The following is a 25,424-nucleotide window of genomic DNA, read 5'->3' on the forward strand; positions in this document are numbered from 1 at the left end:
ACATTCAAAACAGAGATTGTTAGATTTCTAAATATTAAAGGCATCAAGGGATATGGGGATGGTGCAGGAAAATGGCATTGAGGTAGAAGATCAGCCATCATGATCTTGTTGAATGACGGAGCAGGCTCGAGGGGCCGGATGGCCTACTCCTGCTCCTATTTCTTATGTTCTTATTTTACAATCGGAAGACAGTAGTTTGTTTAAAGTTAAGTCTCTGCACTGGTTGTAAGATTGTATGGAACATAGTTAGGAACTTGGTGACTTTTAGATCACCTTCCAACTTGCTTCTCTCCTCAGTTGGGAGGGAGGGATGATTCTAGGAATGCAAACTTCCTTCAGCACTGTTCAGGTTATTGTGTGAATGCCCAGCTTCTGGCCTGGCTGCATTGCAATTCATCTTTCCTCTGCTAAGGAGCATTCCACTGACATTTAGTGAGCTGGCTGAGAACTCAATGCACTTTGAGGGGAAAAAAAAACTTAGGATGTCAGTCCAGGCTAGGATTTGAGTTCTGTGCTTGGAAGTCCCGGCATTCTACTTGAAGTCCCAGGCTGCTCCTTGTGCCCTACTGAGTTTATTAAGAAATTATTTGTACTGTCACATGCTACAAATAATCCAGTTAGTGGCACAAGTTTGTTCATAGCCAAGATGCCTATTTAATAGCATCCCACCTTAACTGGCATGGAATAAAAACTATCATTGAACAATAAGCATACCAGTTTTGGGATGTGCAAAACTAGCTCATTTTCCATTTTAGAAAGCAGGACAGGGAATGGGAGAGTTTTTTCTTGTGACTGGAAGCTGACAACTACTGAGCACATCTGGCATCACCAGTCCCTATCCACTTCGCTCTTATTGAAGAAATGTAGGACATACAGGGCTGCACGGAGAAGCTGTATTTCTCACTGAGTTCACACATACCTGGGGAAAGTGTTTAGTATTCACGGTACCTAGCTCTGGAGTTACTTTTACCTTTCATGAGAATAAAGCTTGGGAGGTTGTTACCTGAGACAATGTACTTTAAGTCAACTTGATATCGCAGTCCTAAGATTGACCAATAGGCGAGCCTATTTGAATGACTTAATTTACTGCATTGATTTTATAGAGGAAATATTATCATTTTGGAAATGTTTGAATTTGAACAATGTGTGTCAATGCTAATGGACTATTGTTGTACTATACCTGGGAGTGCAGCATTTACCAGCCCTTCTAAAGGAAGAGAAAGCAAGTTGACTCCTTCAATCTGGCTACTATCCCCAAGCAAACAACAACTTGCATTTATCTAGCACCTTCAGTGTAGAAAAACATCCCAAGGCACTTCTTACAGTCAGAAATGGGAGAATTTATAATGGGGAACAAGGAAATGGTGGAGCAATTAAACAAATACTTTGGTTCTGTCTTCATGGAAGAGGACACAAATAACTTCCCAGAAATGCTAGGGAACCAAGGGACTAGTGAGAAGGTGGAATTAAAGGGAACTACAGACTGGTTAGCCGAACATCAGTAGTAGGGAAAATGCTAGAGTCTATTATAAAGGATGTGATAACAGGACACTTAGAAAATATCAACGGGATTAGACAAAATTAACATGGATTTATGAAAGGGAAATCGTGTGTGACAAACCTACTGGAGTTTTTTGAGGATGTAACTGGTAGAATAGATAGGGGAGAACCAGTGGATGTGGTGTATTTGGATTTTCAGAAGGCCTTTGATAACGTCGCACATAAGAGGCTAGTATGCAAAATTAAAGCACATGGGATTGGGGGTAATATACTGGCATGGATTGAAAATTGGTTATCAGACAGGAAACAGAGAGCAGGAATAAATGGGTCCTTTTCAGGGTGGCAGGCAGTGACTAGTGGGGTACCGCAGGAATCAGTGCTTGGGCCCCAGCTATTCACAATATATATCAATGATTTGGATGAGGGAACTAAATGTAACATTTCCAAGTTTGCAGACAACACAAAGCTGGGGTGGAATGTGAGCTGTGAGGAGGATGCAAAGAGGCTTCAAGGCAATTTAGACAAGTTGGGTGAGTGGGCAAATACATGGCAGATGCAGTATAATGTGGATAAATGTGAAGTTATCCACTTCGGAAGGAAAAACAGAAAGGCAGACTATTATTTAAATGGTGATAGATTGGGGAATGTTGATGTACAAAGGGACCTGGGTGTCCTTATACACCAATCACTGAAAGCAAACATGCAGGTGTAGCAAGCAGTTAGCAAGGCAAATGGTATGTTGGGTTTCATTGCAAGTGGATTTGAGTATAAGAGCAAGGATGTCTTACTGCACTCATACTGGGCCTTGGTGGGACCACACCTGGAGTATTGTGTGCAGTTTTGGTCTCCTTACCTAAGAAAGGATATACTTGCCACAGCGGGAGTGCAGCAAAGGTTCACCAGACTGATTCCTGGGATGGCAGGACTGTTGTATGAGGAGAGATTGGGTCGACTCGGCCTGAGTTTAGAAGATCGAAAGGGAATCTCATTGAAACGTATAAGATTCTGACAGGGCTAGGCAGACTGGATGAAGGGAGGATGTTTCCCCTGGCTGGGAGGTCCAGAACGAGGGGTCACATTCTTAGGATATGGGGTAGGACATTTAGGACTGAGATGAGGAGAAATTTCTTCACTCAGACGTGGTGAACCTGTGGAATTCCCTACCATAGAAGGCTGTGGAGGCCAAGTCACTGAATATATTTAAGAAGGCGATAGATAGATTTCTACACTCAAAAGGCATCAAGGGGCATGGGGAGAGAGCGGGAATATGGTATTGAGATAGAGGATCAGCCACGATCATATTGAATGGCGGAGCAGGCTCGAAGGGCCGAATGGCCTCCTCCTGCTCCTATTTTCCATGTTTCTCTATGTTTCACAGATGTGCAAGCAGACGAAAATGGATGCCGTGCCAAAGAAGGAGTTAATCAGAGGAGTGACCAGATGTGGGTTTTAAGCAGAACCTTAATGGAAGAAAGGGAGCTGGACAGAAGGAAGGGATTAGGAAAGGAATTCCAGTGTGTGGCGCCTAGACGGCTAAAGTCACAGCTGCCAATGGCTGGGCATATGGAGGGGGCTGCACAAAAGGCCAGAGTCTGAGGAATGCAGAGTTCTGGGCAGGTAGTTGGGCTGGAGGAGGCTATAGAGATAGGTTGGGACGAGGACATGAAAGGTTTTAACCTGGGGATGTGAATATTAAATTGGAGGCATTGCCAGATACAAACCGTACCAAAGAGTTCTCCATTGTCACCAGCACTCTTTTAAAAACAGATGAACGGCACTTCCATAACATTTCTGATCATTTTATGGGATACCTTCCATCAGCCCTGCCATGGCTCAATGCACACCCTGTATTGGATCGCAGACAGGGAAACCTATTTTTTTTTTATTTGTTCATGGGATGTGGGCATCGCTGGCGAGGCCGGCATTTATTGCCCATCCCTGATTGCCCTTGAGAAGGTGGTGGTGAGCTGCCTTCTTGAACTGCTGCAGTCCGTGTGGTGAAGGTTCTCCCACAGTGCTGTTGGGAGGGAGTTCCAGGATTTTGACCCAGCGACGATGAAGGAACGGCAATATATTTCCAAGTCAGGATGGTGTGCGACTTGGAGGGGAATGTGCAGGTGGTGTTGTTCCCATGTACCTGCTGCTCTTGTCCTTCTTGGTGGTAGTGGTCGCGGGTTTGGGAGGTGTTGTCGAAGAAGCCTTGGCGAGTTGCTGCAGTGTATCCTGTGGATGGTACGCGCTGCAGCCACAGTGCGCCAGTGGTGAAGGGAGTGAATGTTTAGGGTGGTGGATGGGGTGTCAATCAAGCGGGCTGCTTTGTCCTGGATGGTGTCGAGCTTCTTGAATGTTGTTGGAGCTGCACTCATCCAGGCAAGTGGAGAGTATTCCATCACACTCCTGACTTGTGCCTTGTAGATGGTGGAAAGGCTTTGGGGAGTCAGGAGGTGAGTCACTCGACGCAGAATACCCAGCCTCTGACCTGCTCCTGTAGCCACAGTATTTATATGGCTGGTCCAGTTAAGTTTCTGGTCAATGGTGATCCCCAGGATGTTGATGGTGGGGGATTCAGGGATGGTAATGCCGTTGAATGTCAAAGGGAGGTGCTTAGACCCACTTTTTTTGGAGATGGTCATTGCCTGGCACTTGTCTGGCGCGAATGTTACTTGCCACTTATGAGCCCAAGCCTGGATGTTGTCCAGGTCTTGCTGCATGCGGGCTCGGACTGCTTCATTATTTGAGGGGTTGCGAATGGAACTGAACACTGTGCAATCATCAGCGAACATCCCCATTTCTGACCTTATGATGGAGGGAAGGTCATTGATGAAGCAGCTGAAGATGGTTGGTCCCAGACACTGCCCTGAGGAACTCTTGCAGCAATGCCCTGGGGCTGAGATGAATGGCCTCCAACAACCACTACCATCTTCCTTTGTGCCAGGTATGACTCCAGCCACTGGAGAGTTTTCCCCCTAATTCCCATTGACTTCAATTTTGCTAGGGCTCCTTGGTGCCACACTCGGTCAAATGCTGCCTTGATGTCAAGCGCAGTCACTCTCACCTCACCTCTGGAATTCAGCTCTTTTGTCCATGTTTGGACCAAGGCTGTAATGAGGTCTGGAGCCGAGTGGTCCTGGCGGAACCCAAACTGGGCATCGGTGAGCAGGTTATTGGTGAGTAAGTGCCGCTTGATAGCACTGTCGACGACACCTTCCATCACTTTGCTGATGATTGAGAGTAGACTGATGGGGTGGTAATTGGCCGGATTGGATTTGTCCTGCTTTTTGTGGACAGGACATACCTGGGCAATTTTCAACATTGTCGGGTAGATGCCAGTGTTGTAGCTGTACTGGAACAGTAGTTGTTTCATTGTCCACCACCATTCACGACTGGATGTGGCTGGACTGCAGAGCTTTGACCTGATCCGTTGGTTGTGGAAACGCTTAGCTCTGTCTATAGCACATTGCTTCCACTGTTTAGCCTGCATGTAGTCCTGTGTTGTAGCTTCACCAGGTCGGCACCTCGTTTTTAGGTACGCCTGGTGCTGCTCCTGGCTTGCTCTTCTACACTCCTCATGAACCAGGGTTGATCCCCTGGCTTGTTGGTAATGGTAGAATGAGGAATATGCCGGGCCATGAGGTTACAGATTGTGCTGGAATACAATTCTGCTGCTGCTGATGGCCCACAGCACCTCATGGTTGCCCAGTTTTGTGCTGCTCGATCTGTTCTGAATCTATCCCATTTAGCACGTTGGTAGTGCCACACAACACGTTGGATGGTGTCTTCAGTCCGAAGACGGGACTTCGTCTCCGCGAGGACTGTGTGATGGTCACACCTACCAATACTGTCATGGACAGGTGCATTTGCGACAGGTAGATTGGTGAGGACGAGGTCAAGTATGTTTTTCCCTCGTGTTGGTTCGCTCACCACTCAGGCCCAGTCTGGTAGCTATGTCCTTCAGGACTCGGTCAGTAGTGGTGCTACCGAGCCACTCTTGGTGATGGACATTGAAGTCCCCCACCCAGAGTACATTCTGTGCCCTTGCTACCCTCAGTGCTTCTCAACATGGAGGAGGACTTCATTCATCAGCTGAGGGAGGACGGTAGGTGGTAACCAGCAGGAGGTTTCCTTGCCATGTTTGACCTGATGCCATGAGATTTCATGGGATCCAGAGTCAATGTTGAGGACTCCCAGGGCCACCCCCTCCTGACTGTATATCACTCTGGTCGGTCTGTCCTGCCGGTGGGACAGGACGTACCCGGGGATGGTGATGGAAGAGTCTGGGACTTTGGCTGAAAGGTATGATTCTGTGAGTATGGCTGTGTCAGGCTGTTGCTTGACTAGTCTGTGGGACAGCTCTCCCAATTTTGGCACAAGTCCCCAGCTGTTAGTGAGGAGGACTTTGCAGTGTTGACTGGGCTTGGTTTGCCTTTGTCGTGTCCGGTGCCTCGTGATCCATCCGGTTTTATTCTTATTGTGACTTTTTTTAAGCAAGATTTTCCAACTGAGTGGCTTGCTGGGTCATTTCCGAGGGCAATTAAGAATCAACGACATTGCTGTGGGTCTGGAGTCACATATATGCCAGGCCGGGTAAGGACGGCAGGTTTCCTTCCCTAAAGGAAGTACATTCGTGAACCAGATGGGTTTTTTACAACAATCCGGTAGTTTCATGGCCACTATTATTGATACTGGTATTTTAATTCCAGATTTTATTTCATTAATTAAATTTAATTTAAATTCCCCAGCTGCCATGGCAGTGAATTTGAACTCATGACTCTGGGTTATTAGTCCAGGCCTTAGGATTACTAGTCCAGTAACATAACCACTATGCTACCATACCCTTACCCTGATCTGTGAGCAATAACTGTGGGTTACTGAATAGGACTGTTGTTCTGAGTTCAGGTCGTTGGTTTGGGAGCCTCCCCTGCTCAACACCCACACATGTGTTGCTCACAATTTTAAGTCCATTCATTTTAATGAAGGCCGGCAAGCTTGCGATTTCCTGAATCGTGTGGCCGGGCGGCAAGGCTTCCGTCAACTGAGCCATCTTGGAAAAACGGCTTGATCTGCTGTTACTGCCGGAAGGTAGATCTTTTCCGTCATTCTAGGGATCACTTTCCATGATTTTGTCCGCTTTGTTCGTAAAAACAGTTGCCAATTATTTTTAAAGGTTTAATAATGCTCTTCTCCAGTTTCATCCGCACTTTGAGCTTCCAGTGTGAATTGAGGTTTTTTTTTGTAAGAACATATTAATTATCATGAACGATTTCAGTTTCTGTGTTAACAGAAGTGATGATTGTGTGGCTGATTGTGTTTGCCTCTTGAACTTAGACACAACTGAAGGAAGCAGATGAGAGAACAATATGGCAGCTCCAAGGACTTTGAGGAATTATTTCAGGGGTAGGTTTGATTCTTTGTCGGACATGAATGAGAATTTTTTTTTGTTGACCAATTGTAAAATGAATTGTATAAATAGTTTTTCATCGGTTGCTTTTTAGTAAATATGATCCAATTGTACAATCATATTGGCCCCACGCCAGACAGAAGACTTTTAATTATGTAGATTGGACTTGATATTTGCAATAACACCAACTATTTGGTCTTTTGAATCTCTCCACAGTTGACAATTTGTGGAGGAGAGGTTTAATGTCAACAAACCAAAGGCCAAATGTACCATTATTTATTCTAGTAGAAGAGCTGCACAAAAGAGTGTGACATTAAAATTAATGTTAAATAAATCCAATTACAATTTTTTTTATCACCAATGAAGCAAAAAAGGAAGCCTATCTATGAACCTTTATATTCCACATGCTAGATCATTTGGAAACCTATCGTACCGTCATAATTCCATCGAGTAGGCCGGAATCTGTGCTGGGAGGCGCTTGGAGACGCTCCATGGACCACTTTTCAATGATAGAAGCTACATGCAGGTTTTCTGTATTTAAAATTCGGAATCCTGTCATGTTTACCCCACAGTAGCGATAGGAATCTAAGTCGAGGGCAAAGAGATCCTGTGAAACAGAGAGCAAGTCTCATGTTAAGGCATTTCACACGCTGAATGTTATGAATAGCCACACTGTCTCCTTTGTTCCCAGTGCAGCCGCCTTCTATCAAAGACATACTCGAGTGCTTTTCTGCTTGACATTCTTCGATCAATATTGTGCGCTGTGTAAGACCCTCCAGAGCTAAACCTTAACCACTGGAAGAATTTGCTCTACACTATGACAGCTCAGTTGCAAAAAAAAGACTTTGAATCAGGTCATAATTAATAATAAGAACACAGCAGATAAATTGTGCCTGCTAATAATGCTGCCATGGTAAATGAAAGGGTTAATATTTACTTAATTAAAATGGAGCAAATACTGTGCCAAGAGCTGAGAACTATTCTTCCTTAAGTTGCTTCATTTCCCTTCAGTTGCTGCTACATTTGACGTGGTCCATAAAGACGAGGCCTTTTTAGGTAAATATTTCTGTCAGTAAACCCGGTCAATTTTTTATTTTTACAGACCAGCGGGGACCAGGAGCGGTCAGAGTTCTTCTGCTGACTAGCAAGATGTCTTACTGAGATTTGAGCTCCCTTAATGGAGTTTTTGGTCTGTCAGAATGGCCAGCAAATATTTGAGTAGGAAGTTGGTAATATCAAAGTTTGCACTATCAATAGGCTTAGAATGACTGAAAGCTGTAAATCTGAAATAAAAGCAGAAAATGCTGGAAAAGCACAGTGGCCAATTGGTAGGCAAAATAGAAGGATGTAAAGAAGTAAAAGAGAACTAATGAAGGATCACACATTAATCTTTTTGTCTGGCATACATTTCTAGTATTCTTCATTTTGTTCCGTGTCTCCTTTTCCCACCAATTTTCTGCCCTCCTCTTTCCTTTCTGAAGGCGTTCACTCCTTGCTGCAGTACAGTTTTGTGGACACTGGTCACCCTTTGGTACCATGTCCAAGTTCTTCATGAGTGAGCCCAGATGTTGAATGTTGGTAGGCTATTTTCCCATCTGGGTGGGGGGCCGCACAGCCCAATCCCAACCCTGTCCTTACCCAACATCTGCATGTGTGCACTTCCAGCAGGGGTTGCTAGAGAATGATCAAGAACAGAACCCCTAGCTGATTGCACCCCAACTCAGGAGTGCTGCTGCCAATTTTAGCCCACCTACCACCTAGGCTGAGACCAGGCAACTCAGCAATACCAGGGTTCAAAGCTGGAACCTTCCTGATCTGTACAGCTCAACTACTCGCTACCTTAACCAGTTGACGCACTATTGGAGTGTTCATTCTCTGATCTCATTTTAAATTTCCAGCATTTGTAGGAGAGGTTGTTATAGCTAAATTCATCTGTCTGGGCTTTCAAAACCTTAGAGATAATGTGCTGCGGCAGGCAAATTAGAGGAGCTGAAGTTCTCAGTTTGCTAAATCAACGTAAGCCATGGTTTATTGTATCTATTTTCTTTGCTCGCTCTTTCTTGATTTTTTTCTTACTTTCTCTCACCCTCTCAAAGAGAAGGAAACAGAATTGAAGTAATTTATATGGCACTGAGATGGGTACTAGCAGCATGTCATTTAACATGCAAGAATATTATTAGACTGTGTGTTGTGGTTCCTATAACTATTCTATTCTCCATTTAAACTAGTCTGGTGAAGTCAAAGATAATAATTAAATCACATGCATCCTTAATATTGAAAATAACTTTTAAAAAAAATTACCTGACTACATTTTAAATTAGCTAAAAAGTAAGTGATTCTGCAAAGTGTGGATATTACATTTCAACACATTACAGGAAGATTCAAACACAGCTATACTCAAGAGCCTTAAATGTCACAATAACCCACACACTTTCATTTCCTTACTTTGTTTTCACCTCCTATTCTGAACCCAAACACACTTTGTCTGCTCTCTTACACACTTGTTCTCAGTCTCTCAAAGGGAAGGAAACCGAAGCAAAGAATTTAATGATTTATATGGCTCTATGGGATGAGTAAATTGCCTATGAGTAGCATGTCGTTAAACATGCAAGAAAATGATTGGACTGTGTTGTGATTCATATAACTGGGTCCTACTCACCATTTAAACAAGTGGGAAGAGTTACGTGGAACACTAATCTAGTCCAATCAGCTTGCTCAAACCCTCAATGATCTAATGAGTGTTTCCATGTGATTATCATTTAATGAATGTTTTATCTCTTCTATTGCAGTAAAAGTACATACATAGCAGAATATCAAAGGCTCGGGAGAGACAGAGATCAATGTTTTCATCTTCAGAAATAGTCTTGTGTGCTTCATTCTAATAGTACTATGTATTATGAAATATTAGATAGGCTCATAATGTTCTGCATTCCAAATACGCAGAACGTTATTTTTACAGCTGTTGCATATTAGAACAGATGTGTGTCTTTAGCTTCACAATGTAGCAAATCCCCAGATGGGTTGTTTTCTGAGATGATTTTACTTAAAGACAATCAGCCGGGCCACATGCTGCTGTAAAATGTAAGAAACGCTTTTATGTGACATCAGTGTCTCCCTGGAAGTATTATAAGAATCTTTTGGGCTGTTCAGTGATGCACTTAAATCCAGCAGCACAACTCAAGTAGGGATGTGAATTGGACAATCATCCATAATTCTCTAAAATGAGTTGAGATTTGAGATCCTTTTAAAATATGTGACACGTGATCGGCCCCCATTTCTAATGGCTCAATGAGATAATCATTTTCACTTAATATGTAACTAATCAATCTACCAGTATTTGAAATCTTCAAAAACAAGATGCATTGAGTACAAAATAAATATATTCCTACAAGATGAAAGCATAGAGTTCTGTGAATAGTTTCAAACTGAACTGAAGAGGGAGGCAAATGATAAAGTTAGGGCCAATAATACTAAGGATAATGGGGAGGAATATAGAAAGTGTCGTGGAGAGTTGAAAAGGGAATATGAAAAAATGCCTACAGATAATCTAAAAAAAAAAGTAAGGTCTTTTGTAAACGTATAAAGAAGGGGATCGGACCACTCATTGGAGGAAGGAAAGGGTCTAATTGCGGAGGATGAAGGTCGGACAAGATCATAAAACTTTTGCATTGGTTTTTGTAAAAGATGGTGGAAGTGAAGTATAGGTATAGTAGAAGAAAATATGGAACAATTGAAAGAGCTAATCGAAGCAAAGGAACAAGCTCAGAAAAAATGAGCAGATCTCAAGTCGCTGGGTTCTGAATGCATAACCCCTAGGCTGTTGAAAGAAGTCATAGAGAAGATAGCAGAGGCTCAGGCCAGAATTATTCAAACCTCAAATATGCAAATTTGACTTGAGACCGGACAACAGCCGAAATATTACCATTGAAAGTGGTGTCTAGCAGATAATGGACTGATGAACACACTGCAAGAATAATGGGAACCAAGTTCTAGCAACAAACTCCCCATCAGGAGAGATATTTCAAGCCGTGATCCCATCTCTGGATTTAGATGAGAGTTACAAAGTGATAAAGCTTAGATCTCCCGACTTATGATGTCCCCTAAATTTTATTTTTATTCGTTCACGGGATGTGGGCGTCGCTGGCGAGGCCAGCATTTATTGCCCATCCCTAATTGCCCTCGAGAAGGTGGTGGTGAGCCGCCGCCTTGAACCGCTGCAGTCCGCTGCAATCATCCAATTATATTAGAATAATTCTTTGTGATCACTCCCAGCCGTTTGATATTGAATTAATAGCCACCTGAGTTCCTCACTTAGATTACAACCAAGAATCATTCGGGATATTTATTATTCTGCACTTCTGTTATTCTCTATGCTCTACACTTTGCAAAGAGGCCACCTCTACCTTTTAGTCTCACTAATTCTTTTTCCCAGATTAGTTTCGACTAAGCAAATTCCCTTTCACGTAAACCCAAATAGGAAATTTAAAAAATAAATCTTCATATTTTTCTCTTTGGAGTGTTTTGTTCTAAAAAATAATAAATGCATGAAGCATAAATTTTCATAACTGCACAGACAGCTGGCAGAACGAGCACTCCAAGGGTTAAAGTGCCATGTAAAATCCACCTGCCATGCTGCCTATTCAAAGGATTGCATTGAGTACTGCCAGCTGGCAGCAACTTCCTAACCCAGCGCCAAGCTCCTGAACACAATGCTTTGACTATCAGCGTGGGACCATTCTGAAACATTCAGTTTAACATAAAAGTCCAATTCATTGGACCCCATGAGTCTGGTTCTGTAGAAAAACATTAACTAAAGCAGACAAGTAGGGGAAGCTTCACCAGCCTCGCAACAAAAATGTAAAGTAACAATCTTGGTACCATAGATGTATTGTTGCTGAGCTGTCACAGAACGTGAGGTAATTTGTATTTAAGCCAAACTAATCTTAACTTAAAACACTCCACACATTCGTCTAAGGAGAGGATCTCACCATCAAGAAGAAAACATCATTTACAAAGGATTATTGTTAACATCTCTTTGTTTAGTGCTGCTTTTTTTTAATACATTAGTGAAAATAGCAAGTTGTGATGACATTATCTAGAGAACTAACTGGGTGGAATTATGGACCCACACAACATGGGGGAAGCTAAATACATACGCGCACACACTATGTAAAATCACTGATCCATCTGTATGTTTACAACTCTAACCTAGAAATTACATTGTGCAAAATTACACCATGAGCACTCAATGTACTTGCATGAAATTACTTTTATTTTAACATTTGAAATAAATATTTGTGCTGAATGACTATCGGTACATGACTGTTCACAACTTAAGTGAAAATAGTCAATCAAGATCAATCAAATGAGACAGAAAAATTAAATAAAAATGGATATAAAAGTCAATTAGAATTCTGACTTTAAAAAATGATATTAGAGAGTGGGGGTCACTATCGATGTCATCATTTAGTTAACATGCATTGCTTTTTTGGGTTGTTGGATTGTGGTCTGTGCATTTCTGAACATGTGGAAAGAGTTATCCTTAGCACAGATAATTTCACATTATGATTGGCTCATCATCTCCCTCTCAAACATGATTATGTTTCGATATAATTGAGTGAGTGAGCCGTTACATGAGAGCTTGAATTCAGTCAGTGCCATTTTCAAATGGGAAAATATCAATGGTCTCCTTGTGCTTGGACATGACTGACTTTCTCATCAAAGATGCTTTGCAACAGCAATAACACATGAATGTGTGGGGGTAGTGTGACTGGGAAGAGACGATGGGAGCATCATTCGAAGGACCTTCACATTAGTAGCCTGTCCTGCTCTTGATTTCTCAGTACAAATTACTCTACGATACGTTTCAATTGGTAACAGTTAAAACCAGTTTCAGCAGCTTTAGAAAATTACAACAGAACAATTGTTACATGATCGATTAAACTACAGGAAGAGAGTTATAGCTTATTGAAGCCAATTATAATTGACAAATATACATTGTGATATGAAATGGGTTTTTCTCATGATCCTTGTGTTTCTCAGTTACACATGGGTTTTAAGTATCTAGTGATCTCAACTATAATGTATTGGGATGATCTTAATTATGGGATATATATTTAGGATTTTTTGATATCTGCGGCATTACACCTCATTCTTTTATATACTTCAAGACTGAAAACCCTCTGTGTTTAAAAATAAGCTAGAAGAAGAAACAGCCTGGTATTTACATCCTAACTGGAAAACCAAGTTTGGATCTCAGTCTTGATTTGCACCCACTCAGGTATCTCCTGGAGGTGATATTTAAACAACCTTTACTCAACTGTCTCTGAGACAGTGGGAAGGGTTGTGCCTTCCCACACTGCTTAAGCACCTCCTGGTGAGTTGGTCATAGACCGATCCTGATGGTTTCCATAGAGATGAGCCATGCTGGAATTCCATCACTTAGAGGGACATATATCTGTAGGGGTTCAGGGGCTTAGATATAATTAAAGTTGATTTGAAACTCAGTCAGTTCTGCCAGACTAGAATCTCTCTCCTAACTTATTTATGCCCACACCCTGCTGGGCTACTTTAGGCTGTTTGGTCTTTCTGTCCTTCTCCTATCACTAGCCCCAGCATGTGCTGAACCCATGTAGATCAGACTACTAAATTAATGGGTAGAAATTCATGCCCTGTGTTTTATTACATAGAATTACATAGAATTTTACAGCACAGAAACAAGCCATTTAGCCAAACAGATCTATGCCGGTGTTTATGCTCCACATGAGCCTCCTTCCACCTTACTTCATCTCACCCTATCAACATATCCTTCTATTACTTTCTCCCTCATGTACATATCTAGCTTCCCTTAAATGCATCTATGCTATTTGTCTCAACTATTCCATGTGGTAGCGAGTTCCACATTTTCACCACTCTCTGAGTAAAGAAGTTTCTCCTGAATTCCTTATTGGATTTATTAGTGACTATTTTGTATTTATGGCCCCTAGTTTTGGACTCCCCCCACAAGTGGAAACATCTTCTCCACGTCTACCATATCAAACCATTTCATAATTTTAAAGACCTTTATCAGGTCACCCCTCATTATGGCTATTGATAACTTCTTATCTACACAAAATGGATGGTTAATCAGAACTGGATAAATTATCACGAGCACTAGAGTCTACCTATGATTGAACCACAGGTCATAATCCAATTGAGGGGCAGGAATGGCATCATAAACCAGGAGGGGTTTATGTTTTGTCACCTGAATCCCAAGATTGAATTAATGATTCAAAGTCAGACATATTCAGATAAGCAATTTTATAGAATGGGTTTTTGTTTCAAAAATGTTTGACTTGGTGTGTGAAAATATTGTGCGTGTATATAAATGTGTGTGTATAATATAAATAATCAAATAATGAGCAAAAACTTTTTAAAAACAGAATACTCCAGAGCTCTACCACGTGATCAAACAGCGGTTAGTGTAATCTCCCATGGGTTGTACAATATAAAACAGAATGGAGCTATTTCTTGCTATTGCCGTCTGTTTTAGACATGGAGATTTTCCAGTGTTTGAGTTTAAAAGCTGTGCCTTGTCACATTAGACCCAGGATGTTGCCGATTTTAAGATGCATGCCCAGAAGTTTATATTGGATCAGGTGCCAGTGCCTGCACTGTTCTTACTCACTGTCTGATAGATACACACGTACAGTCGTTTAATATTCCCAGTGATACATTTCTAAAAACAAAAATCCATTGTAGAAAACTCCCCTGTCTTCACTCCGGGCTCCAGATGGTTGCTCTTTGTGCATTGTCTTCTTCTAATCATGTATAAAGGTAGTATGGGGTGAGTGCAGTCTGACAGCACTTTGTAATCATGGCAGTGAGGTTTATTAGCGCATGTCTGACAAATAGCTAACAGAAAACCTTTGCTGGCTGCTTTACAAAAATGATGTTGCATCTGCTGTTTGGTCCTAATTTCCTGGCTCGCAGGTACAAAAGGGAGGTCGCTATGAACCCTGCTATACCCTTGCCCCAATCGCGATGCTGAGCAGGTGGTAGATTTTAATAACTTCACTTTGCTGTTGATGCTATGTTAATGACTGGACGTGACTGTTGCAAACCCTAAGCATCTCGTATACTCAACTGAGGACGTTGTTGTATTTAATTTTCATTGCGTTCTCCATATTCCTTACCCAATGTGAGTATCATGGTTGCTATGAATTTCATCTTGGTATCTGTTTGCAGTGAATGCTACTCAGTAGTACCAGACAGCTGGGACGTGTAAATGAGTATGTTGCGTGTGTTAACTGTTTAGTGTTTGTCGCCTGATGTAATCAAATTAAACGGGTTGGGGGGGGAAGAGAATTCTTAATCAGTGCTTGTATTAAAATAAAACAGCAAAATTAATTACCAGAGTTGTAAAGATATAGTGGTAATATTCAGTCATCATCCCCATAGCCATAGCCTAAAAAGAAGAGAAAAGGTGGTTATAGTTTTAGCAGCTCTGTTACTGTGCCAGATAAGTCCAGATTCCCTTCCTCCCCACTCCTTTTCCTACTCCTCTCCTGACGGTGGTAGGCCGTGCAGGGGTACAGTTCCACAGGCAGCTGTAGCTCTCCAGTACGTCGCACAAGTGACCGTTATGTGTGAACCCAGGCAGGGAGTGTGGGCAGACTATTGGACCTTGGGAATATCATGGCCAAGTTCAATCCTACCTTCACCAGAGATCCATATTTGCACACAAGTCCCTGGGAAATGAACATGAGTGCAAACTCTGGCTGATCTTTTCTTTTCCTCAAACAAAGACATTGGAGTCAATTGCAGTGTTCTCGCTGCCCCAGTTCAGATCAGCTAACTGAACAATCAAACTTTGGACCTTCTTTGTCCATATAAATTACAGCACAGCAAGAGGCAACTCAACCCATTGTACCCGTACTGTGCCAGCTCTTCAACTGGGGCGATGCACTCTAATCTCATTTCCCTGTATTCTCTTTTCAAATATTTCCTTTTCAATTCCCTTTTAAATGATGTAATGGTATCTGCCTCAATAACCACTTGTGGTAAAACATTCCTGTGTTCTGATAACCATCGGTGGGAAAAACAATCTTCTAACTTCTAATGATAATCCTGATTCTGAGCGTGGCTCAGTCTTGTCCAAAGAAATAATAACATGCTGACGTACCTTAACGATAACAAAAAATGGGGTGGGGGGGAGGAAACAACAGTATTGTAATTGATGAATTACTTCAGTGCTGGAGTTTAAATCTTTTTTAAATTATCAGAGACTAAAATTATGCATTAAAAACTTGGTGTAGATTTTTCAGATTGGCGTTGGACATAAAACTGGCGTGATGGATCGGCCACCCGTTAAAGAGACCGCCTGATTTTCATTTCCATTGATTTTACGCTCAACATGGCACTTTGAAAATCCACCCTTTGTTTCAGCCATTGACTTTAATAGCAGTGTGCTGCGGTGGTCGCAAAGCCCTGTAGCTTCAACTGGTAAACTCGTGCCAAGTGTCGGAAGCACGCAGCCTTTTCTCAAACACCAAAAAGAATTGGGTTGAAAAGGCTCCGAACACACACAATCCGACTAAACGGGAAAAAAAGTAAACACAATTGTGAAAGACTAACACGATGCAAACATAGTATTAAACATCCCAAGAACATGAATCTGCTGCCGGTTTTGTTGACATAGGTCTTTAGCATTCAATGTATTGTACCCTGCCAGTGAGTCAAAATGAATAACGCCGCAAAGCCCCAGCGACGATGAATGGAACTCACTTGTTTCAGGATCTGAGCAGCCATTGTGTAGCTGCAGTCGAATATAATGCGGAACTCCCTGCCTCGTTTCATCTCCTTTAAGAGAGGCCTAGCATCGTTCGAGTCGATGGGAAGTTGACGAATCTTTAGTCGGATATTGTACCTGGAGGGAGCTGTTATCAGCTCCTGCAGTCGTATCAGACCTTCAAGGATAAAGCAGAAAATCTATTTCTGATGTGCAATATGTCCTGGCAAATGAAGTATACAATTTACACCATGTCTCTCTTCCTCCCCCACCCCCTTCAAATTTCTCTTCTCCTTTCCTGACCGTCCTGGGGTCAACTGAATCACGTGAACCTCAAACCACGTTCCAATGATAAAAGCCAGACTACAAAATTCAAATATTTAACACTTCACAACAATTCATTAAATTAAAAAGAATCAGTTATTTAATGTTGTTGAATTTTAATTTTTTTCCCAATTTCCTCGGTATTTACAAAAGCCAATGTACTTTTGTTTGTACCTTTGGAATGATAGTCCTGACAGTTTTGGGGATTGTATACATGCCCTTAGATCCAGTGTATAAATCACCTCTTTGATTGAAACCGCTGATCCAGGCTATGCAATGGTGTAGTGCACTGGTAGACTCGTGTTGTACCATGAGGGAGTGGAACAGATACACAGCATACTTCCACATGGAAATTTCCAAAACTTAGCCAGGCTGCTGTGCAAGTGGTGACCAGCGCTAGCCCACAAGGAAGGAAAGTGTCTCTGGACAACTACTTTCAGAGCAATTCTTCAGCCATTTAGCATTTCCCATTCCAGACATTGGACCACACTTCCTATTGGTGCCATGCAGCTATTCTAGAACAGACATGTCCTGTGTATGGATACAGGGAAGGAATTCCCACAAGTACCCATTTCTACCAACTTCATGAATGATTAAAAGGCCTGGCCACAATCTCCAGAATTCTCAAATGAAATATGCCATCTTCAAAAAGCATGGCATGTGCGCTGGACATTATCTTGAGTTCAGGCAATAAGAGGCTGTAGTTGGGGATTAGGAGAGTGAGAAAAGACATGAGAGAAAGAGACAGAGAAGTTAAGTTTGGGGTCACTGGACCAGCCACATAAATACTATGGCTTCAAGAGCAGGTCAGAGGCTGGGTATTCTGCAGTGAGTGACTCACTTCCTGACTCCTCAAAGCTTTTCCACCATCTACAAGGCACAAGTCAGGAATGTGATGGAATACTCTCCACTTGCCTAGATGAGTGCAGCTCCAACAACACTCAAGAAGCTCAACACCAGGACAAAGCAGCCCGCTTGATTGGCACCCCATCCACCACCCTAAACATTTACGCCCTTCACCACTGACGCACCATGGCTGCAGTGTGTACCATCTACAGGATGCACTGCAGCAACTCTCCAAGGCTTCTTCGACAGCACCTCCCAAACCCGCGACCTCTACCATCTGGAAGGACAAGGGCAGCAGGCACATGGGAACAACACCACCTGCAAGTTCCATTCCAAGTCACAAACCATCCCGACTTGGAAATATATCGCCGTTCCTTCATCGTCACTGGGTCAAAATCCTGGAACTCTCTGTGGGAGAACCTTCACCACAGGGACTTCAGTGGTTCAAGAAGGCGGATCACCGTCACCAATTCAAGGGCAATTTGGGATGGGCAATAAATGCTGGCCTTGCCAGCAACGCCCACATCCCATGAACGAATAATAAATAAAATAGTCAAAGGGAAAGGAAGGGAGGAGTGCATAAAGCCTGTCACATGAGAATTATTTTCTTTTAGTGAAATACTAACTAATAGAGCACAATCACTCAGCTGTCTGAATGTTTGCTTGGTTTAACAGCTTTTTAAAGGATTAATGTTTTTAAAAAAAAATCATAAATGCACTCTTCAAATTTTCAAGTGCGATATCTTGCATCTGTTTCTTTTTGCATTAATTTAAGGGGAGACAGCCTGTTCTGTGCTAATACAAAAATCTAATTGAAAATGAAGAGCACTCTCCGGCATTGGCGTGTGAGGAGGGAATTGTTCAGAATTGATTCTGGCACTCTTCAAACACAGTAACAAAGGTCAACAAATAGAGCCCTGTATCTGTTAACTTGCAAGATTTCATTCTGTTCTGTTTTGCCAATTTTTAGAAAGTTTTATCGTCTGTCATCTTTTTCTCAGTGGTTGGGGAACAGCCCGGGACTTAAGCAGTAGGTCCCCATTCTACCCAGCGATGCCGGGTGGGCACAGCAGAGTTCAATTACCATAGCCATGATTTGCCAGAACGCCAGGCATCGCCAGAATACGTGTAATAGAAAAACAAAACTGTCAGGGTTACAAAAATTCGTAATTAATGTCGCACTGATACCAGTGAATGAACAATCAGACCAGTTGTGTTCTGGAATATTCCATATTGTGATTTTGACGAACTCTATTTAGACAAAATAAGAGTTGCCAGAATTCTTTCTCCAAAATGAAAAACTTTAAATGAGTATAACTGTACACTGAGAGTCCATTTGTGATATTTGGTGGGTTCCCACTCAAATGTCCCCACATGATGGAACTGTCAGTGGAGGGGCAAAGCTTGAGTAACTTTTATAAAACTTGTCCAAGGAGATTGAAGAGCACTTTTCCAGACTTTTTCCCCTAATTTTCTTTGGGCTTTTATCTGTTTTTGGCCTCTCCCAGGAGATTACATGGCTGCCGGTGGGTAGGGAGGTATCTAATCATGATGCTGTTTCTTGTGCCTGAGAATGGTGTATGTTGAGGGAGAGCCTGTGACAGGAGGACACAACTCTTGAGAGGACCAAATGTCATGGGCAAGGATGTAGGGCTGAAGTAGGTTTTAGAGATAAATTGGGGTTAAGCCCATAGGGGGATTTGTAAATCAGGATGAGAATTTTGAATCCAAAGTATCAGGGACAGGGATCCAGTGGAGGTCACTTTGTGCAGATAGGATGTGGACAATGAAGTTTTGGATGAATTGAAGTTGGTGTAGTGGGAAATTTGGGAGGCCAGCAAGGAGGGGATTGGAGAAGTAGACTCTGGAAAGGACAAAGACGTGGGGAAGAGTTTCAGCGGTAGTGGGTTTGAAGTGAGGGCGGATGTGGCTGATGTTGCAGAGGTGGAAGTAAGTTGTCTTGATGATATGACAGGGCATAGGTTTGAAGCTCAGTTCAGAGTTCGACTGAGATTGTACTCCATCGGATTCACCCAGTGAGCAGCCTGAGTGGGAACTAGAGTCAGGGCAAAGATGCAGAGTTTTTGGTGGAAGTTGAGGAAAGTAGCTGTGGCTTTCCCAATGCTTAGTTGGAGGAGGTCCTGATTTATCCACAGTGACTGTTACATATGCAAATACAACAGCTATTTTTGCCAGCTATATCCATAAATGGCTATGAGATGCCTGATCAGTTAATCTGTTCTTTTTCGGGTAGGGTCGTTGGATCTTTAACATTAACCTGAACTACCCAATCTGGTGGACAGGACCTTGGATTAACTTCCCAAGCAAGTAACAGCACCTCTGACAATCCACAATCTCCCGGCACTGCACTGGACTGTCTGTGCAGATTATCAGCTCAAATGAATGCACATCTCTTCAGGTAACCCCCTCCCCCCCGCCACACACATACACTTACTCATAAATTCAGCTCTTGACTTACCAGTACTATCATCATAAACCACAGTTGCTGTCTTCCATTTCAAAAACTGCACAAGGTCCAGAATAGCATGGCTGAGAGAGGAATAGTCGGGATAAAAGTTGGTATAGAAAGAGTCCCTGTTGTCCATGGGATGGTGTTTCCATCGGATTTGGATGTGCGGGACCTCCAGTGCATTGCAGATGGATTGTACAGCATTGGATGAGGAGCTGTGGGAAGGCCCAAAGATTGCAACGACTCCTAATGAGAGCTGATCACAGGCTGAATGAAAGAGAATCAGAACCATCAACAGTGACAAGCATGTGTTGAGCGAGTGACATCACCAATTAATCTTTTACAATATCAGTTGCAAAGAATGCTCATTAACATCTGACTACTTCAGGAAGGATATATTAGCCCTGGAGGGGGTGCAGTGCAGATTCACCAGATACCAGGGCTTAGGGGGTTAAATTATGATGACATGTTACATAGACTAGGCTTGTATTCCCTTGAGTATAGAAGATTCAGGGGTGATGCAACTGAGGTGTTTAGATGATTGAAGGATTTGACCGGGTAGATAGAAACTAATTCCTCTGGTTCGGGCGTCCAGAACAAGGGGACATAACCTTAAAATCAGAGCTAGGCCGTTCAGTGGTGATGTCAGGAAGCACTTCTTCACACAAAGGCTAGTGGGAATCTGGAACTCTCTTCAATTGTAAATTTCAAAACTGAGATTGATAGATTTTTGCTAGGCAAGGGTATTAAGGGTTACGGAATCAAGGCAGATAGATGGAGTTAAGATACAGATCAGCCATGATCTAATTGAATGGCGGAACAGGCTCGAGGGGCTGAATGGCCAACTCCTGTTGCTATTTTCCTATGACTTTACCCTTGAGGGAATTAGATTGGAGGTGGTAATGACCATATGAGTGGGGATAAACTAATGTGCAGTTTGTTTGTTTGTATTTTTTAAAAATGCAGTCAATTTTCTCCCATCCTCTCTTGAAGCCGCTGTCTCATCCCCCAAATCGACAATCTTCATACGTGCACCTAGACAGTACATGTTGGCAGGTTGAGCCTGGTCCTGTCTTCATCTGACTTTGTAAATGATGGTATTTCTAGTGAACTTGTAAACCCGCCCCCTGCATTGTCTCATTCACAGACTAACTTGAGTGGAAAGTAGAATTGGGTCCAGATCCTGGGTTTATCTTAATATGATCCAGGCCAAAACTAAACTTTGCTAAATTTAGACTTCAATTTCTTTATTAATCCAACTGCAAAAATTGTTAATTCTGGGAGGATGGATTTAATTCTGTGTAGCGGTGCTCTTAAGTGAATGATCTTTTTTGCTTTTTTGGTGGACTTTATTTAAATTACATATGGGAGTCCACAGCCTCATTGTATTTAACATCATAACCAATGACCAGACTCATCTCTAATGGAACTCTTTCTTCCTCTCAAAATAAGTTGCTCAGTGATACCAAGTATGGAGCTGGAAGGTGTCAAAGTTTGGCACACCCAGCATTCGCCCAAATCTTTACCTTTGACCTTGTGCTCAAGCTGAGGTATGTTTTTTCGCTGGGTGGTATTTACCCTGTCATATTTTCTCCATTTTATTCCCCTCTGGCTTCCTCGGGTTACCTGTTCCTGTTAATATGGTTCTCAATTGGCCACAGTAAGGACGAGACCTGGCCTTTTCTAGGCACAGAGATGTGGCTGAGATATTGAATTCAAAAGGGAGCGGAGTGGAACCTCCATCTCTATGTCACGATGCATTAGTGTTCCCGTGTGCCACTGCTGTGGCTAGTTTTGGATTATGTTCGATGTCGCCAGTGGCTGTGCATGGGTATGGGAACTGCTGCATGTCACTGATGCACAATGATATTCACGTTGAAGGATTAACTGAGCTTTTACCAAGAAGTCATGGGTAGTTGATGACTGGACAATTTCTATTGCCAGCACATAATATATGCAGGGTAATGGAGCAATTGAAATGATGGATAAATAACTAGAGTATAGCTTGAGCACTTTTATCAGTGTTCTCCAAGCTAAGGTGGGGAAGAAAATCAATCTGGGTTCCTCTTGCTGATCCTGTTCTAAAGACCACCGTTTGTGAAGACTTTAATTGAAAACAGGATCTACTGCAATTCTCCCCTAAAGTTGAATAGTCTGCTGACACTCAATATCTAGATACACACACAAAGAAAGGCCACTTGCCCATGGAATTGTGTCCAAGTACAAGTCATGGCCTTCAGACAATGGGAGGACAAAATTAGTGGGCAGGAAATTATTTTTTTAAGAAGTTAACAATGTAAGATTGGATAAAGTAAAGGTTTTAGAAAAACACACACACAAAGGTGAACACAGCAGAACACTGTAATGGAATTATATCAATTAGCTGTCAAAGCACAGCAAGCTACATCCTTTGGATCAGGGCCTTACCTTTTCTAGATGCCTCGAAACTATCATAGATGTTTATTCTCTGAATGTCATATGTCAGGGTGGTGTTGGGAAGCAGTGTCCTGTTCCTGTTGATGTTATTGACAGCAAATTTGAAGGCCAGCTCTTCAGCTCCCACTGTGCCACCATCAACTAATTCAAAGATCCCTCCTGTGACAGAAAAGCAAAGCGTCACTCAACATACTCTGTGTGCCTCTCATAGAATCGGGTGGGGGGGAGGGGGGTGGAGAATAGATTTCCTCTCGTCATTAAGCACTGGCAATGTCGTAAATGCATTGGGAGATTTCCCCCGGCCATTATTTCTAATGAAATTGTAAAACCTGTTCTCTTTAGAAAGCGTATTTGATTTTGCTAGAAATAGTGAACAGAAGTAATCTTCCTACCATTTTTGTGTTAACAAATAGTGACCAAAAAAAATCCCTTTGCTTTCACAGGTTGTCCCATGAATCAGCACACTGTCTGTTCACCTCTGGGTTCAAATGCATCCCAGCCTCAGGGGAGAGGAGGGTGGAAAAATGTATTTTTCTCTCTGACAAATGTAGAGTCCTAAGGCAATTTAGTTTGGGCCAGTCCCATTTGGCACTGCACATTCAGTTACTGGAAACCACAAGGATAGTTGGTGTAGAAATTGAAACGTCACATTGCTGTGGTTGGGGTTATTCCCCTGATGTTGGAATTCAGGCACATTTTGGGGCTTGAGTAGAGGGAGCTTTATTCCACATTCACCAGTGCTATACCTAAACTGGCTGGGCATGCTTAATGCTGAGATTTTGATGTAAAGAATCAAAATGTCTTCCATTCCCTAACATTGACATCACTGACTTCAATGAATTGCAAGTCTGGCATGATGAAGGGTTACACTTGAATCATTAACTTGTCTGCTCTCACCGCAGATCTTGACTGACTTGCTGAGCATTTGTTGCATTTTCTGCTTTTGTCGTTGAAAGAGTAAAGTACTGGGCTGAACTATTAATGCTTCAAAATCATAAAAAGATATAGCACAGAAGGGGGCAATCGGCCAATCGTGCCTGTGCCGGTTCTTTGAAAGAGCTATCCAATTAGTCCCACACCCCTGCTCTTTCCCCATAGCCCTGCAAATCTTTCCATTTCAAGTATATATCCAATTCCCTTTTGAAAGTTACTCGTCCCTATTTCTACTCTCTGGCAGTACATCAATAGCATCCTCCATGTCACTCATACATTGCATGAAAGAAACCTCCATTAATCCACCTCCCATGGAAGTTCACAAAACCCTAGTGATGCAACCAAAACGACTCAGTAACCATTGACATCACAGTCAGGCCCAACTGTGTACCCAAAAACCAATACTGGGCCATCCATAATCCTCTTAAATAGCCTTATTCCCTATCACTCTATAATCTCTGTATGATGTATACTGAACCATGCTGTGTGTATATATAATGGAAAAATAGATGACAATGTTTTGAGACCAAGAACAATTGTAATAATTTTAAATAATAAACACAATTAAACACTTCTCCACAAACATCTCAAAATGAACACTGGGAATCAACTTCAATATAAACATGACAGGCAGTGAAGGGGTTACATTAAATGTGAGTGGCCCTTTAGAAACTGACCATGTTTTTATTAAAACGGCACAGTTTTCTGCATATAAGTGGTATTTTTAATTTTGTCTTGTATGGTAATCAATCAGACTGCTGTCACCAATTAAAAGTATCATAACTCATCATAACAAGCGATTTCTCATTAAGAATGGAGTAATAGAAAACAGTACAAAACACACTGATGAACAGAATGAATAATACAACAGGCAGAAATGTTTCCCAGGAGAACAAAGCATTTTTTTTAATTGGATCTGTCTTTGTATTCAGAGATTAAGCCATTTTACTGATCTCAGATAGGGATTGCTTATGTGTGCCAATGTAGTTTAGCACCAACTGGTCGGGTTATGTCTACTGTTCCTCATTAATGAGTTGCCTTTCTTGGATCTGCCCTGTGGGGATGGAGCAGTGAGGAAAGGCCAAAGCACCCTCTCCATGAGGAGGAAGGAAAAATCAGGAAAGTTGAGGTGCAGCAGACTGCTTTTGCAGGCCATTTGTTGGTTAGGCATTTTGGAAGAGGTCGAGATGCAAGGCACCTTCCCTCATTCTCAGCTTGGGATTGGGACAACGTGGGGTGGAGGGGGGAGAGCCAAAGACCAATGGACATGGATAGATGAATGAAAGAAAGAAGGAAATGGGTAGATAGATACCATTTGTATAGCGTTTTTCACATCTTCAGGACATCCAAAAGCACCTCACAGCCAATAAAGCACTTTTTGAAGTGTAGTTAATGTTATAATGTAAAGTGATTAACATGCTGGAAAGTGAAATATCTGATTAAAGAGCTTGTTAATTCAAAAAGTTAAGAATGTAAAAAAGGATGGAACACGAAAGGCCATTCAGCCTACCAAGCTTGTTCCCTGTGCAGAAAACATGAAGTTCACTCGTTCTCGGAATCAGCCCGACCCATTCCACCATAGGCCAGCGTGCCAAATAATGTCAATGCACGCTCTGCATGAAATACTAGTTGATGGTTGTTTTTATTTGATATTTGATGTGTTATCCGAGCAGTTACCATGACCAGTTCTGCATGAATTGTGTCCAGAGAGAATATATTTGGTAAAATATGCTTTTACCAACTATTCT

At 42.2% G+C, this 25,424-nt stretch overlaps 1 protein-coding gene across 1 annotated transcript in view; it reads right to left on the reverse strand.

Moving 5' to 3' along the window:
* Positions 1-25,424, reverse strand: part of LOC137342515 (glutamate receptor ionotropic, kainate 3-like) — a 363,766-nt gene that overhangs the window by 207,239 nt on the left and 131,103 nt on the right. Inside the window, exons 2-6 of the mRNA XM_068006438.1 lie at positions 22,735-22,902; positions 20,317-20,574; positions 16,664-16,845; positions 15,291-15,344; positions 7,332-7,505 (exon numbers count right to left, since the gene is read on the reverse strand). Of these exons, the coding sequence (XP_067862539.1) occupies positions 7,332-7,505; positions 15,291-15,344; positions 16,664-16,845; positions 20,317-20,574; positions 22,735-22,902 (836 nt within the window). The remainder of the gene's footprint in view (positions 1-7,331; positions 7,506-15,290; positions 15,345-16,663; positions 16,846-20,316; positions 20,575-22,734; positions 22,903-25,424) is intronic.

This window comes from Heptranchias perlo, chromosome 26, assembly GCF_035084215.1.
Source record: "Heptranchias perlo isolate sHepPer1 chromosome 26, sHepPer1.hap1, whole genome shotgun sequence".
NCBI lineage: Eukaryota > Metazoa > Chordata > Chondrichthyes > Hexanchiformes > Hexanchidae > Heptranchias > Heptranchias perlo.